At 38.8% G+C, this 16,115-nt stretch overlaps 1 protein-coding gene across 6 annotated transcripts in view; it reads right to left on the reverse strand.

The window, feature by feature from the left end:
• Nucleotides 1–16,115, reverse strand: part of MAST2 (microtubule associated serine/threonine kinase 2) — a 228,416-nt gene that overhangs the window by 82,861 nt on the left and 129,440 nt on the right. For 2 of the 6 annotated variants that reach the window (XM_042779559.1, XM_033067137.1), the window contains one exon: nucleotides 14,773–14,979. The exons of 3 other annotated variants lie outside the window; for them this stretch is intronic. In XM_042779559.1, coding sequence (XP_042635493.1) covers nucleotides 14,773–14,979 — 207 coding nt within the window. Of the gene's footprint in view, nucleotides 1–31; nucleotides 264–14,772; nucleotides 14,980–16,115 lie in introns of those variants that run through there. One more of the 6 variants, XM_033067138.1, reaches the window with a different exon arrangement.

Raw genomic sequence — 16,115 nt, forward strand, 5'->3', positions numbered from 1 at the left:
GTAAGAATTACTCGCAAAATCCTTAGATTACCTTTTGGATCGTCTCAACATGCTGGTAGCAGGCAGAGAGAAATTGGACAGCACTGTCCAAAAGGAGTCAGACATGATCTTTAAAAGCTTTCATTGCTGGGAAAATACAGCACAATCAAGCCACTAGCAATAAATAAGGAACTAAATAATACCAGTGACAGAGCCAATGCAAATTCCCTGTAGACCTTGCAAGCTGTTCCATTAATGTGAGACAGGCAGGCAAGCGTACATATTGCTGCTGTTTCCACTGCCTCTGTTTTCTCCCTGCTCCATCCCTGCCTCCCTCCCTCCACCTTGGGAGGCAGTGCAAAATGAGATATTTATTCTCTTCTTGATATATGCACTTTAAACCTGGAGTTGGCTGAATTCTCAGCATACATGCTTTCTATACATCTCTCTGTGTTCATCTAATTACAAACAAAATATTTTCAGTATTTTCAAAACCATAACTGGGCATTGTTTTTAATCCTGAATAACACAGGGGGGGTTAAGCTGTGTCTGCACAGAAAGCACACTGACTGTCTAGTTTGTGTTTTTATTCTGACATGGTGGCTCTTCCTAACTACATGAGGCACATCAGGGGCATTTTGCTTATGTTTCTTAATTAATCTCCCACCTTTAAACAAATCCATCTTTCATCTTTAATAACCCAAGTGGATTTTTAATTAAAAAAAAAAAAGCTTCCAATCCATCCTAAGATCAGTTTAAAACCAGAAATTCATTTTTTCCCTGAAGTCAATCACACCAGATCCACGTCAGTCACAGTAAACACAAACTCCTACATAGCATCTAGTGCCCAAAAACAACTCAACCAGCTGAATTTTGACAACAAAACACAAGTAGAACTTGTGTGATGCACATCAGAGGTTTCCCACATGCCCCTTTTGCACATCAGCCACAAGTTCAGTATTACTCTTTGTGCCTATAGCACCCTCTTGCCATGTTTTTGCTTTTACTGAGGTCTAAACAAAACCTTGCTGGAGCTGCCGCCTTTTTTTTTTTTTTTTTTTTTTTTTTAATTTCAGTGTGCCATCTATTTTCTTTCTGTTGCGGCTTCTTTAAGCACTTCTGCCAGTAGGAAAGCTAATGACATTCTCATATTTCAGCTTTCTTGAGTAGCTTTTTATCACAGACATGAGAAAGATGACAATCAACAGCTGGCACAGCCTTCCAAGCACAATATAGCCCAAAAAAAAAAAAAAATACACAAAAATGTCTTGGAGAAAGAAATCCCACTAGACTCACTTTAGCTGTCCACAGAATGTCATGGAAAAATTAGATGGTCTTCATAATTTTCCATTAAATAATTACATCTTTTTTAATACATACATTTATCAAGAATTGCAGTATCTGATTGACCAAAGTATTCCCTTCCATCTGAAATTCAAAACAGGCAAATGGGATTTTTAGACTCCCTGCAAAACACAACCATCTTTTCTACTGCTTTTAAACATTTTTACAAAGTTAATTTACCTCACATAGTGATTTGATTTCACAAAGTTAATTTAGAGCACAACTGAACCAAACTCTGTCACTGTCTACTATTGATGAGAAAGAATAAACACATTAGCTTTTGTGTCCACATAATATCACATACCAATCAAGTGGAAACTGAACACTAGCCTTATAGAATTATATTCAGGATATTATGGGAGCTTCCAATTCCAATTTGAAAAGGTATGAAAATTTTACTCTGTCAGCTAAAACATGACTTGAAATTCATGAGCAATAATGGTAGAAAAAAAGCATTCAGTTAACTAACTAAATAAACCTATCACAGTAGAAATAAATTCCTGACTGCTTATAGTCAGCAAATAAGATCACAATCAGCTAACACTCCTAAATGTGTATTAGTCACGCTTTTTACAAAAATGATTGAAAACTCAGTAGTTGAAGACATATCACTCATTATCACTGTACTCAGCAGCAGCACTTTCACATCTCTTGCAGGAAGGACACAAAAAGGAGAAGCCATTTTAGGAGAACATTTCTCCATGGGCATTAGTGACTGACAGCCCTACAGCAATATTAATCCAGCTAAACCCTGTCCATCCTCTGCTCCTCTTGGGGAATGCAGGGCACCCCAAGCAGGGAAGGGGATGGGGTGTTTGCTACCATCAGAAACCCATCCTTCACCCACATTGCCATTTAACACAATTCTGCAGAGTTTTTACCCAAGAACTGCAAAAAGCACTTTGAGAATTACGTAACACCAGTTCAAAACCAGCAGAAATTTTTTTTAACTCTTTATGTTCCTGCTTTTCAAAATGCCCGTTCCACATGGAAGTAACAGACTCTAATCCAGCAAATCAGTGCCTGCAAAGTGTTCATTTTGGGACCCAGAGACGCCTGAGAAGTTCAGAGTACCCAAAAAACCCATGAAGACACCACACTTGGAGATGCAGTGTTTTTGCTAGAAAAGCAGAAGAACACAAAAAGCTTCTAAAATAAGTCATGCTTTAAAATATAACAGTGCCAATATTTGCAGAATTGTCTTTAGTAGCAACAAATACAGGAAGCATAAAGATTTTCTCACATCTACAATGACAAATGAAATCCTTCTAAGGAACTGCCTTACTGTCTCTGCAAAATCAGCAAAATATTTTGGAAAATTTGGACCAGAAACTTCTCACAAATTCAAAAACATACCATATCTGTATATGAGAGAACATGTCAACAGCACACTTACACAAATAGGTTACGAGTTTTCTTTTTTATTTAATTCATAATAACATGAACATCTCTTTGTGAATCCCAGACCCTGAGTTATTACAAGCCTAAAGAAACCTCTCCTTTTGTAAAATTCTCCCACTCGCCTTTCAGGATATTCAGTGTCCATCAATCTTCCTAATGCACCTTCCCTTTTTTATGCCCAACTTGTCCTCTGAAAAGACCACCTGCAGAACATTTCAGCAGCTCCTGTGATGATGGAGTATTTCCCTGTCAACCAAATGTACAGTTTCCAGAGCCCTCCTAATGACACTGCATCCACTGGACAGTTATAAATAGTCAGTGTCAACGACTTTCCCTATTTCTCATCTTTACCATTACCAAAGTAGGACATTAATTAAGCCTGACATTAAATGAGAATGCAATTAGGCAAACAGTCCACATGAAACCCATTGCTTTCTGGACTTTTTTTATAGCAGCTACATTTATCATTAAATAAATTTCCTTGGTGTAAGATCATCTTCTTTAAAATAAAATCTGTCATTTTAGAAGTAAGCCAAATTCCCTGAAAAGTTTGAAGCAATACCAAGCAGACCAGTGAGGTAATTTTGAAAAAGAATATTCCAAAGATCAAAACTTCTGTGACTGACTACATTCTAAGTTGACTATGTAACAAGAAAATTTTCCACAAAGTATTGACTATATTTTTAAACGCTTCAATCAGGGTAAACCATGTAATAGTGCAGTAGTTTTCAAATGAAGATGAATTTCACGAATTACACCATGGTAAGGAAAAGGTAAAGGAAAACTCACAATGGAAACCAGTTGAAATACCATTGGGAAAAACCTACTTTTTGCTAATTATGCCATCACTTGCATGCTTACATTGCATTAAGCTTCACATAGAAACATGACACTTGGAGACATAACTTTTTTAATAGTCATTCACTAGGAATACCCTGAAATTAAAACCATTTTGCTAGGAAAGCCAAATTCGTTGGAGAAGTCACGACATAAGTACGTACATTCTATTTCTATAAAGAGCATATTGACTTATTTTAAAGTTTATGCCCAAGAAACACATAAAATCATTCCACTATAAGTAAACATAAGTTAACCCAGGTGAAGATACCTGCTCTGTATCACCATACAGAGCAAAGCGTGTAAGGTGTAAAAACCCCAGCAGAAAACTTTGATCTTGCAATAGAAAGAAAGGAGAAAGTTCTTCTTTAATGCTTTAAAAAACAAAAAGGAAGGTTCCTTTAAAAAAAAATGCATGGGAGATGTGTGTTGAGCTATTTGGGGCATCATTATTATTTGAACAGTGACCTAAGCAAGCGAAGAACAGACTGTCTTTGAGCCGCCTGCAATCGCCAGACTCCTAAGCAACAGTCTGACAGAAAACATGAGGTTGAATGTATCTTCAAGGTTCACTTTTCTATCATTTGCTAAGTTATAAAACCATAGATGTCTTCCTTTTGGGGCAGGAATCACCAAGGCACCACCCCAGATCTAAAGAGCCATAATCTTTCACTACACTGGTTCCCATGGATTTCAATTGCTACCTCTGTATAAAAGGGCTCCCAAAAACATCTCTGTATGAGATTAAACAAACAGCTGATGGCCAAGGCTTTTAGGAGTGAAGAACAACTAAACTTTCCTCTAGTGTGCATTCCCTATGCAGGGAACATCCTGGTGACTGCACTAGTTAATGATTCAAAGGATCAGCAACATTTACTGAAGCAGCTATCAGGCACTGCACCTGCATGGCAGCTGCCAACTCCTCATGTAACTTTAATTGGGCACAGTTACTGAACTAACAGGGGTTGCCATCCTAGAGGACAGCCTGAAATGCTATCTAATGTACTACAATATCACTGCACAGTTAAGCACAAGCAACTGCTCTGATTTCAGTCTAAAACAACTCTCACAAAACTGTACTCACTCAGATATAGAGGACACCAACTACAGCTCCATCATCACAATCTTTCAAGTGAAGACACTAATAAACAAGTGGTAATTGAGCAGCTAAAAAAACAAGTTAATTGTGCCCCAAACCCTACAAATATTTAATAAGAAATATTCTTTCATTTCATTTCACTTATTAATATGCTACTATTCCATACAACACTATCCTTCCCAAGTAATACTAGTAAGATGTTCAGCCACTCCAATATAACATAAGCTTAACATAATTTCAAACTCACAGACTTGACAATTGGGCTCAGATGCCATGGAAAGGTCAATTATCCTCTTTAAATAAGTTACTGGATCTTGCATTCTTTCCCTAGCCAAGCCTTCTTCATGTGTGATTCAAATGTCAGTTGTCCAATTTAATCAAATGTAACCTCCATACGTGATTAAAATGCCATAAAAATTGAGAAATGTTATTTGAAAAACAACAATACTGAAAATCAGATCTGAAAATGTCACTTCCTGTTTACACAGAAATCTTCTAACCCTTTATACAAAATGTAGTTAAGGACATTCAGTAGCACTTGCAAAAAACACAGCATCACATAGTGATGCTGCAACCCCAACATCTTCCTCCAAAGTTTCTCCCTCCTCTTTGCCAGCCAAAATTTATCCAAAGGAAAAAACATAGATTGAGCCTCCTCTTGCCACCACAGCATTTCCTCATCTTTGTCATGTATTATTTATCCCAAAGCACTTAAAACTTCCTTTTTAACCTGTAATACAGTCTTAATGAATTCACTGTGCAACTGGATTTGCAAACAGGAAGATAACTTAATCTCTTCTCCTGCCACTCCAGCCTGCAGCAGCCTCTCCATGAAGAAGTACAGCACTTCAGCTCTTTGCAGAATTTTTCCACCTCTGATTCCATGTACTTGAGTAACACCAATTAGGCTATTGCTAATTCCTGTAATAGGGGGCTTGCACATATCCCAAGGAGCTGTAACACACAGTCCTTGACAGTCATGGTCCATAACCATTCCAACAAAGCAAAGCAGATCTCAAAAAGCTGGTGTTATTCCCCCCATTTTCCAGAGAAGCTACAGTGAAGAGCCTAAAGGACAAATTAGGGTAAGAGCAGCAGCAAGATGACTGGCAGACCTCATAGGGAGTGAGGACTGAAGAAGAAGTACCAGTGGATGGCTAAAACTAAACCAAGACTACAGGCAAGTAATTAAGGTCAAATGAACAAAGCAAACAACAAAGAAAGGGAACTGAGCTGTATTTCAGTGGGTGAATTAGAGGGCTTTGAGTTACTCAGCTCTCAATTACCAGCTCACAAAAGCAAAAAGGGCTCCCCTCATCTGTGCAGGACCACAAACCCCCAGCGCACATCCCAGGGCAGCAGCCTGTGCCAAGGATCACCATGGCGCTGCCAGGCTCAGGGCACACGTGGGGAGCAGCAGGCAGGGAGTGCTGTCACCTGTTTTACAGTGTATTACCCAGAAGACCAAATCAAGCCTGAACTCTAAAACAAGCTCTGGCATCTGATTTGTTTCTCAGTATAATTCAGGTTGTTTGCTCCAACCCAAATCTCCAGTGCAGGACGTTCCACTGCACATTTTTTCCTCTTTCCCTGGTTAACACACTTAGGTTCAGCTGAAATGTTAAGGATATTGCAAAGACCTTGCATTTACCAGGGTTTTTCTGAGACAAAAAGCTTATTTTGTAGGATGTTGGCTAAGAAGAGTTATTCTGGGAGCAAGGGGAATGCTAATGTAATGAACAGACGAAGAGGATGAATTTTACATTTTCAAGCATAAATTCTTAATGAAGTTAGAGCATGGGATAAGAATAGACTTTACAAAATAAGCATGGTACAAAAGAGACATGAGAAATCAAAACCATGCTTGGGAAACATCAGGGGTGGTGGCAGACACACAGACACACAAAAAGGAGAAAAAGTTTATCTAGTTTTAAAGGCAGAATTACATCCTTATTTGGACATGCATTTTTAAGAGAATTTGGCCCTATTTTAGCCATTCCTCTGGAATACTACGAATCTTCACAGCAAAAGCTTAGCTTTTAATCTTAAAGTCTGGGAAAAGTGTGATATCATCAGCTGTCATACAAACAAACTACTCTAGGTTGTGAGACTCAGAAAAATATATAACATACAAACAAATCCAACATAAGAACAAGGCAGGAGCACAGATTTTTAAATAACTACAGATTGATACAAGTCTATCAACAGTTCAGCTGTAATTCTAAGAAACCCACAAAGGTGATTCATTACAAAACCAAGGTTTCCTAAGATACATGTATGATTTAGAAGGTCTTGAATGAAGACATTTATATATGACTTTTAGCATGCGTGTCTACCTATATATAAGTGGAGACAGAGATGTTCAAACACAGAAGCACATTTAATAAATTAAGACAAATGGACTCAAACTGAATTCTCAGCTTTAAAATAAAGCACAGAATGAACAGATATGGAACCCCTAATGATTTCTGCAGTCTCCAGAGAAACATCCATGTTGAAATACTAAAATCAAAATGCATCAGTTTGCAATGCTATATCTTACTACACTCTACTGTAGCATTAAAAATAGCACAAATAAATCTAAATAATAGAGATAGAAACAAAAATATATAACAAAATTGCTTGGTTTTAAAATAAATTACTTTTGCAACCCACCTCACCAATGACCTTTTAAGCCATCTCAGATATAAAGAAAAAGATAAAGTGTTAATAAATGGGAATATCCATCTTGTATACACTTTATTTTCTTTTCTTCCAGATTTTTATTAGGAGATGTAGCATTATACAGATTTTATCGGTTAGCTAAAGAAAAAGAAATTACAATTTAAGCACGAATGTGTACAATTTTAAAAAATATTTTTCTACCAAAAACATTTTCTGCACTACCTATTAAATGCAGCCAGCGAGAAAAACAAACCCTACTTCCAGCTGGCCAAAGTATTTAGTCCAACACACAAGCTCCTAAACAAGCACACGAGACGAGGCGTGCACACCAAGAACACCTGCGAGTGCAGAGAGCCCTTCCTGCAGAGCCAGCACACCCCAGATCCAGAACGCTGCTCTCGCTCGCGACCACTTACAAGAGCACGATGTAGAACATGGAGCGCGGCGTCCTGCAGCTGCCCTTGCTCTTGGCCAGCCCAGGGAAGCTGCAGAAGCGACAGGTCCCAGCTCTGAGGTCCATGCTGCCAGGAGCGGAGGCTGCGCGCGCTCAGCCGTGGGGCGCAGGCCGGGGCACGTCCCAAGGGCTGCTCCTCCATGCCAATGACAAACGCAGCTCTAATCAGCTGCGTTTTGCTCCAACTAATTGCAAGTTCTCTGCGAGGGCAATGCAGACACTCGTGACTTTAAAGGAACACTCCTGGTCAATATTTGTGTGTTGGTTCACTTGGAAAATTGGGTGTTTAGCGATTCTGGAATCTTCCAGGCTCTCAGAAGCAGAATGGGCAGGTAGTTGCATTAAAATGAAGTGAGGAAAAGCCAGTAGGGACTTTTTGTCTTTCAGTGGAAAATTTTGCCCTGAAAATTTGCTGAGAATTGTAACTTGACCTGTTCCGCTATTTTAAATTTCTCATCTGCTCACAAATAGAACTGAGAATCTCAGGAACAAAACCAAAAATGTAGTAAAGAGTACAAAAAATAATATTCACCTTCTCAGGCAAGCTAAAACCCAAACATACATTATCACTTCCACTTGTGCAGTGTGTCTTTGATGAGAATCAAAAGAATTACTTCCAAAACCAGTTTTTTTAGTGTTTATATAAATGCCCATCTCAGCCCAGAGATGTGACAATGCAATTCTCAGTGCACAGCAAGTCTTTCCCAGACAGCTGGATCAATAACATCCCTGCTCTAAAGACCTAAAGGTCTGAAGAAAGGAAAGGACAGGGAGAACAGGAAGGAAACAAAAGCACACAGAGCTCTTTCACCACAGCAAAGATTACGGTTTGAAGATTTTATTTTAGAACATTAATAATTCATAATGACAGTGTAATGTAAACTAGGTTAGAAGATTATGCTCTCAAGTACCACACAAGGGATTGAATGACAGAATAATAACAACTAGCCAAAGTAGCAAAATTTCAGGAGATAAATGGGGAGAAGAGGGAACTTAGAGCACTAAAAGAAGCGTATTTGAGATGAATGAACAAAAACAGGAACAGAGAGATACTGAAGAGAAGGGGAGCACAGATGCGAGCACGAGTGGGTCCATTTACAGCACATGAAGCTCTGCAAGCCCTCTGGCATAGTAGTCATGAATATTCAAACAAGAGCATAAATTTGAGAGTAAAGTTCACCATAGCTCAGGATAGTGAGACTTAGTTGAAATGGGATACCATTCCAAAAAATTGGTGAAAAGTTACCCTGAGATCCTCTTTCCTTCTTTAAAACCTAAACTTTCCTTAAGCTTTCAGATTAATATTGATCCACTAAATGGTTTATCTAACTAAATTAAAACTGTAACACATGTCTTCAAAAAGCAATTTTTTAAGGAAACACATTGGAAAGGGACCTGCTGCTCATGGGCAGGAACAGTTCTGGGCTGACATACACAGCTGTGCCAAATAACCTCTGTTTATCCTCAGCTCCAGGCCATGAAGGTGACACCAGCTACTCACTGTTAGTACATCTCTACTATTAGTGCTTCAGCACAGGACATTAACAGCCCTGTTTGCACACTCACTGATTTTCCAAATTAAAACTAAAAATATCCCCTGGTTGCCTCATAGTCCAATTAAAAACAAATCTTGGAAAATGCATGGCACTGTCTATCAACAATAATAAACACATGACTGTCTGGTTAAGAATTTTATTTCTTTCTCAGAACTATTCCCTTGCCAGGAATCTTTCAGTGCCCTGGTTGTTTCTGTATCTATATTCAAGATCAAAAAGTCTTTGAAGGAGAGACTACTTGGAAGGAAAAAATTTATACAGAACGGAGCACACCACTGTCGTTTGAGGAAATCACTGCTATTTGAGGATAAGGACAGAAAGACTTCAATATTTACTACAGTCTCTTAAGAACCTTCTAAGCTCTTCATTCCTCTCTAGAAGTTGCTGACTTGTCCCAACCACCCCAAACTCTGAATAGTGCAGGGGTAATAAATGAGTCAGTTCACACACAGGTGCACCAGCAGATCACAGCCTTCAAACACAATTATATAGAAAAACCAGTTATGAACCATAACCTTATATGGTTTATTGGTGAAATGGCTAACAAACAGTCAAGCTCTCCAACTTCTAAAGTCACAAGTACAAGCTCCCCTCTGGGAGCCTCCAATTTCCCAGGTCAAACCACCAGGTTATGTTTTACAATTGGTCCCATGGAGGGCAGCCAAATGGTGAGCCTGGAAGGAGACAAGAATTCACACCTCAGGCTCCAAACCCCAGGGTTTAACTCTTCTGCTACTGCAGCTCCAGCCAGGATGCAGGGATTTTTGCATTTACATAATGCCTTCACATGAAAAAATTATACCATTCAGGCCACCCTGCCTCAATATTCCCAACCATATTCAAGTAAACAAACAGTTTCCCATCAGCCCAGGACACACAAGAAGTTATCAGAGCCTGTCACGTTTCAAGTATCACCAGTGTGTCCCTCCCATGTAGCTTCTTAGATGGGAAAAATTACTCCCAAGAATAACCACCAGTACAAAAGAAAAGGAATAAGGAGAAAAACTTCCATTAAAAAAGAAATTAATTCCGGGAGACTCATTCATTCAGTGTAAGATGTAGATTAGAACTCAGTTGCCAAAAGCTTACCTACTCAAAATTCATCATTTCACATTATGCATAATGATATATCCACAAAGTTGTTCTGTTTCTCATTATTCTTGAATTGCTGATCTACACTGTTTCCAAAAGTGACATTAGCTGTCTTGCAGTCAACTCTGACCAATTATTTAGCACTTTTAAGAAAGCAGAACCTGTACCAAATCCAAAACCAGGAGGATAACACTGCAAAACCAGAACAATTTCCAAATGTCATTCAAACTGAATACAGACCTCTTCATTAATCCTCTGACATTTGTAAAATAGGAGTTTATAACTTAAAAAAAAAAAAATTAAAATCTGTATCATATCAAGTGACTTTACACTAAGTAAAATTTCAGCAAAGACAGGAAACCATCAACAGCCTTTGATAAGTCCTGAGGTATTTCAAAATAAAAACAAAGAAACTTATCAAGTCTGAATTCTGAAATGTTTTTGATCTTCCTTAAAAATAAGGAACTTCTGTTTACAGCTACAGCCCTGATGTTGTAAAATACATGCAGCCTTCAAAACCCAAACCTCAGGTGATGTGGGGGTATGTGTGCCAAGAACACATCCTCATGCAATGGAAGGGGTTTCTGCATCTGCCTTGAAGCAGCAGGACTGGAGCTACAAGACTCTCATCAAGGCACAGCAGCAATCCTCACACACATGAAAAAGAGCCACAGTCTAACAGGAGATCCATTCCAAGAAGGTGGAATGTCCCCAACCCCACTCTTTGGTGAGCACCCTGCAAACCTGGGAAGCCTCACTGGATTCACTGCAGTGGAGCAGACTCCCCCAGGACACTGCCCACCCAACCTCACTCACACACACAAACAAGACATAGCTCTAAATATAGGTCTCCCCTCATCCATTGCAACAGCTTGTACAAAAAAGGCTTTAAATAAAGGCAGGCAGCCCTCCAGGACATTTGCTGAATGCCTATGTATAATATAATATATTCTTGTTACCACAGTTATTGATTAAAGGCTTGTTTCCTAGAATAGGCTTTTTATGTAAATAAATTAATATATTCTTAAATTATATCACAGATGTCCATAAAATCCTAATTATATAAAACTCATAACATTGTAATTACACACTGATCAAGTAATTATGTAGTGTGCTTAAAGACTATTTTGGAGCAACATTAGGTTTCCCATTTTGTTTTACTTAAATAAGACAACAAGGGTCTGGTCACCATCACACCCACAAATGGTGACCAGATTTTGTACAGGCTAGGAAAAAAATTCTATTAAACTATTTTGAAAAGCTATAAAAAAAATTAATAGCTATTTCCAATAGACTTCATTAAAGCTAGAATTTCCAAGGGAAAACATTCCTATAAAAATAACCTCCTCCATACATCCCTATAAGAACATGTTCCACAACTGGCACGAATTCATTAAATTGAAATAGCACAAGAAAATGCCCCTTGAATGATCCAGCTGAAGCCAACTCTTCCCTTGGTTTGTTAGGAAATTGAAGCAAATTTCCACTGAGACTTCACCTCAGCTGCAGCACTCAGAGATGCCAGAAAAACAGCACCTGGACACTTTCACCCTTTTTACCACAAACAAATTAAACTGTTTCAAGAATTACTGAAAATGTCTTATATTTTACTGAGGGTGTTACACAGAATGTAACATTTTCTGGAATGGGGGTAATTGCACTCTCCTTTAATCTCACGGTTCATCACTTCCAAGTTAGAACAATGAATTCATGACATCTCTTAAGCAACTTGAGATCAAAAAAAGCTGTAAATTCATATTTTGATTAAATTAAAGGACAAATATGGGTGCACAAAGATTTGCCAGCTCATAAAGAGGACCAGCTGTGAAACATGGCCTCATTTTCTTCTTCAGTAATTTGACTTTCCTGTTACCCCCAGAAGAGTGCAAGCCAGATCCCAAAGACAAAAATCAGAACTTGTTTAATTCTGGACATAATTCTCTTTTTTTCTTAAAGATGCATGACCTTAATTCCAACCCACGTTTCCATCAACTACAGCAGTCTTATTCCACCTGTTATCAATTTGGTTTTATTGTAATCAGACCACATTTCCTTTTACTCTCTTGCAAGGTTTACATTATTTTTATTTGTTCAAAGGTTATGTATAAAATATTTTCAATCTTAATTAGATTAATTCTTTCAGAAGCCATGAACTTCCATGCCATCTGTCCTGACATCAGATGCACCAACAGTCGTTCATCTGTCGACATAAAATAATCAATGGCACCACGAAATATGGGGAAGAAGGGAAAATCTGTGCAAAATCTTGCAAATGCAATATGCCAAAGGTAAAAAGTGAGGAAGATTTAACGTGAAGGCACAAGTTTTTCTTGTTACGTTTTCCAGCAGTTCCCTGCATAGCCATGGAAATGAATCACAGCCTGGCTAACCGGAGGTGTTAAGCTGAGTAGATCAATGACAGTGGTAACTTGCCAAGATGAACCTTTGCTCTAAGCAAGCAGGAATGGCTATCACTGGCACCGTAACCAAGTAAACAAAACTACAACAAAGAAAGGCAGGATAAAACAGGATCAAGAGCTGCACAGGTGAAAGCAACAATGATGAAAATAAAAACTTATTATAGTCGACATAAGCTCTTACACAGAGCCATGTATCTGTGAATCATCAACCATTCAGTATTTAAAGAGCAGATGGCTGGAAGGTCCCCATATGTGAAAAAAATTATTATCAAGGAGTCCATAGTAACAGTGGAATAAAGCTTGCTATTAAGACTTTTATATGAACTGTTCTTAAAGAGAAAATTATTCACTGACCCATGTCAGAACCCTGAAAATTGAAGGTTTCTCAGAGGAAGAAAAAGCAGTAAGTACCAAAAAGGTTTTTGAAAATAATCAATAATGACCACATCTCATCTCCAAAAAGAACAGTTCTCAATTGACTTTAACAATAATCTAATCTTGATATTTAATTGCCACTTACCAGTCTGTTAATTAGCCCCAAGGCTAAACAGCGTTTAATCGAGTTTAATCACCCTTGTTTAAAGGAACATTACCCAATACCAGCCTTTAAATAATAAAAATTCATTTAAAATTAGATTGATGGCCATGACATTGAAATGTTAGGAGGCTGCTCTGCAGTCACTGCCCTTCACTTCCCCCAAGTGCTGCCAAAGTGAGCACCTTATTAAGAATTGTCACCAACTGCTGCCCAACATGCAGGGAAAGCAGCAGATGCTGGGCAAGCCTCTCCCCATGGCCATGCACAATGAGGACAGACACATGCAACGTCCCTTTCCTCTGCTGACAACCTGATTTCCACTCAACACATGTCATATACATTACTCTGCATTAGAGAGGCAGAAGCCTAAAATAATTCAACTTCACATTTTCTGGTTAGTCCTACCAGATCTGGCCAGCAAGACCAACCTCCCTCTGAAATAACATCTAGATTCAGGGGCTATTGCATTACCACCTGATGAGTAACTGAAATTTGACCAGCCACATCCCCCCTGCAGCATGTGAACTTCAAAACCAGCCCTCTGGTGCTATGTTGGCTCAAGTTTTAAGTAGGTACCACTGAGCTCTGGTTTCATAACCGCACACGCAAAGATCTCCAGCGTGTGAGCCTTTGCCTGGGACTGTCCCCTGAGAGTTGGTGACATTTCCTCTCAGTGAAGAAGCTGAAGGTTTCCACTGGGGTGGCTGATGGCTGTGCTCGTCCCATACAAGCACAATGAGGAGCAAGAGCTAATCCTGAAGGGAAAATATATCAGTGGAGCTGCTTTAATATAAACTGAGTTTAGGCAATTTTTGCTTAAGAAACTCTGGTATCCTTCACTCAAGCCTGCTAACAATAGGCTTGATTCTATTCCTTATCCTTTGTACACCCTGTGCTTGGAGACTTCAACCTGCCAGCCTCTGTAAGAAAGCAGAGTGGATTTCCAGGAAATAGAAGAGGATGCAGTGTTTAGCATAGACCATTACTTAGACAGGGGTTTTTAAGGACACCACTTTAGACTGTTTTACTTTTAAGCTGGTTTTCCTGACACCAGACAAGCCTGTGAGAGCTCCTCTGCTGCACAGTACAAGCTGCACATGTGCCAACACAAGGCACCACCAGGAACAGGCATGCACACACCAGCAGACAGGCTTCTCTTCCTTAATTCATTTTATCTTCTTCCCTACATAGGACCTACACACAAACTACCAAAAAATGGTCCCAATACACAACATCAGCTTGAACACTGAATGGTTGAAGTAAGTTGTGACTAGGAAGCTGTTTCCTTCTGTTAGATATTATTCTCTTGAACTGTAAAGCTGTTAAGTTCACAGATGGTTATGCCAACACCAAACTGTTAGAAATTCCTGGTTGACACCTCTCCTTACCTCCACTGAAAAGGATGGCTGTAGCACGGACTAGATGGATTGCTTTGGGCTTGTGAGTTCAGGTAAAATACTAGAGGAGAAGTGACAAGTGCACAGTCAGCACTAAATGGGAATTTAAGATGCTGCAGACCTGGAGCAGATGTAGGAGAGAACATGTGCTGATGAACATCATTTCCTCGGCAGTGGGAGAACAAAGGAGAGGAGATTCTGACAAGGTACCACAGTAGAGAAAAAAAAAAAATCAGGGTCAATATCACATCTTCTGTTTCAATAAACAAAAATGATCATTCCAAAATACAAGTTATATCTTCTAAACAAATGCAATAAACTAAGTGGTCAAAAGTAATTCCTTTCCGTTATCATCCAAAGCAAAATGTATTTTTCAGTCAATTTAATATCTATTCAATGTTATTTTTCCACTACAACAATTCTCCAATCTGGATTAGCCAAATCCTTTCTTGCAGTGATTTCCAGGCTTTCTGGAATACACATCATTGTCAATTTCTAATATAGAATGTTTAATTGAGAAAAAAGAACAAATTGATAGTGGCAGGAGCAGCAAACACAGACCATTTCTATCACTGCCTTCACAACTCAGGAGCCATGGTTCCATGCCACAGCTGTGGCAATAACCAAAACACACATCTGTGAAAATACAAACTACACAAACCATTAACTAGAAAACAACATTTAGCAGTGGCAATCGTTTTAGAGCAAAAAACTAATTAAGCCTGAAAGCAGCACTGCAAAATGGCTTTATTCTAATTTAGCAGTGGGGAAACTGAGGCATGAAGAGGTTAAGTGACGTGTCCACAGCACATCCACGGCAGCATCAGGACTGCAGCTGAGGGTGCTGATGCCCAGCTCTGTGCTCAGCTCTGTGAACTATCCTGCTTTTGCAGGGTCAGCAGCCAAGGCACATTTGTATTCACACAGGGCACAGAAAAGGTCTCAAAGTAGCTGCTTTTTAAAAAGCTGCAAACAGACTTGTACATAAACACAGAGCAGTTCACCTACTTTAGTGAACTATACAGGATGAGATGTCCTCCACTAGAAACAAAGTAAAAGTTAACTTACAATTATTGGTATTACAAAGTGTGCTTATGTGTTAGAATACAAATCAGTGCCACTGTATTCTTTGCTATAACTTCACTTTTTGACTGAGGGATGAAAGAAGTTTCTATTTACTGTATTTAAATACAAAAGTGAGCAAAATGGAAATTTCAGGCATGCTTCAGTTTTGTTTAGAATTCGGATATTTTACTCTTAGAGTCCTGAAGTCAAGCATGTTTGTCCATGTTCCTAGCTTTAAATTTCCTGATTAATCCAAATACTTATCAGTA

Source organism: Catharus ustulatus, chromosome 9, assembly GCF_009819885.2.
Source record: "Catharus ustulatus isolate bCatUst1 chromosome 9, bCatUst1.pri.v2, whole genome shotgun sequence".
Lineage (NCBI taxonomy): Eukaryota > Metazoa > Chordata > Aves > Passeriformes > Turdidae > Catharus > Catharus ustulatus.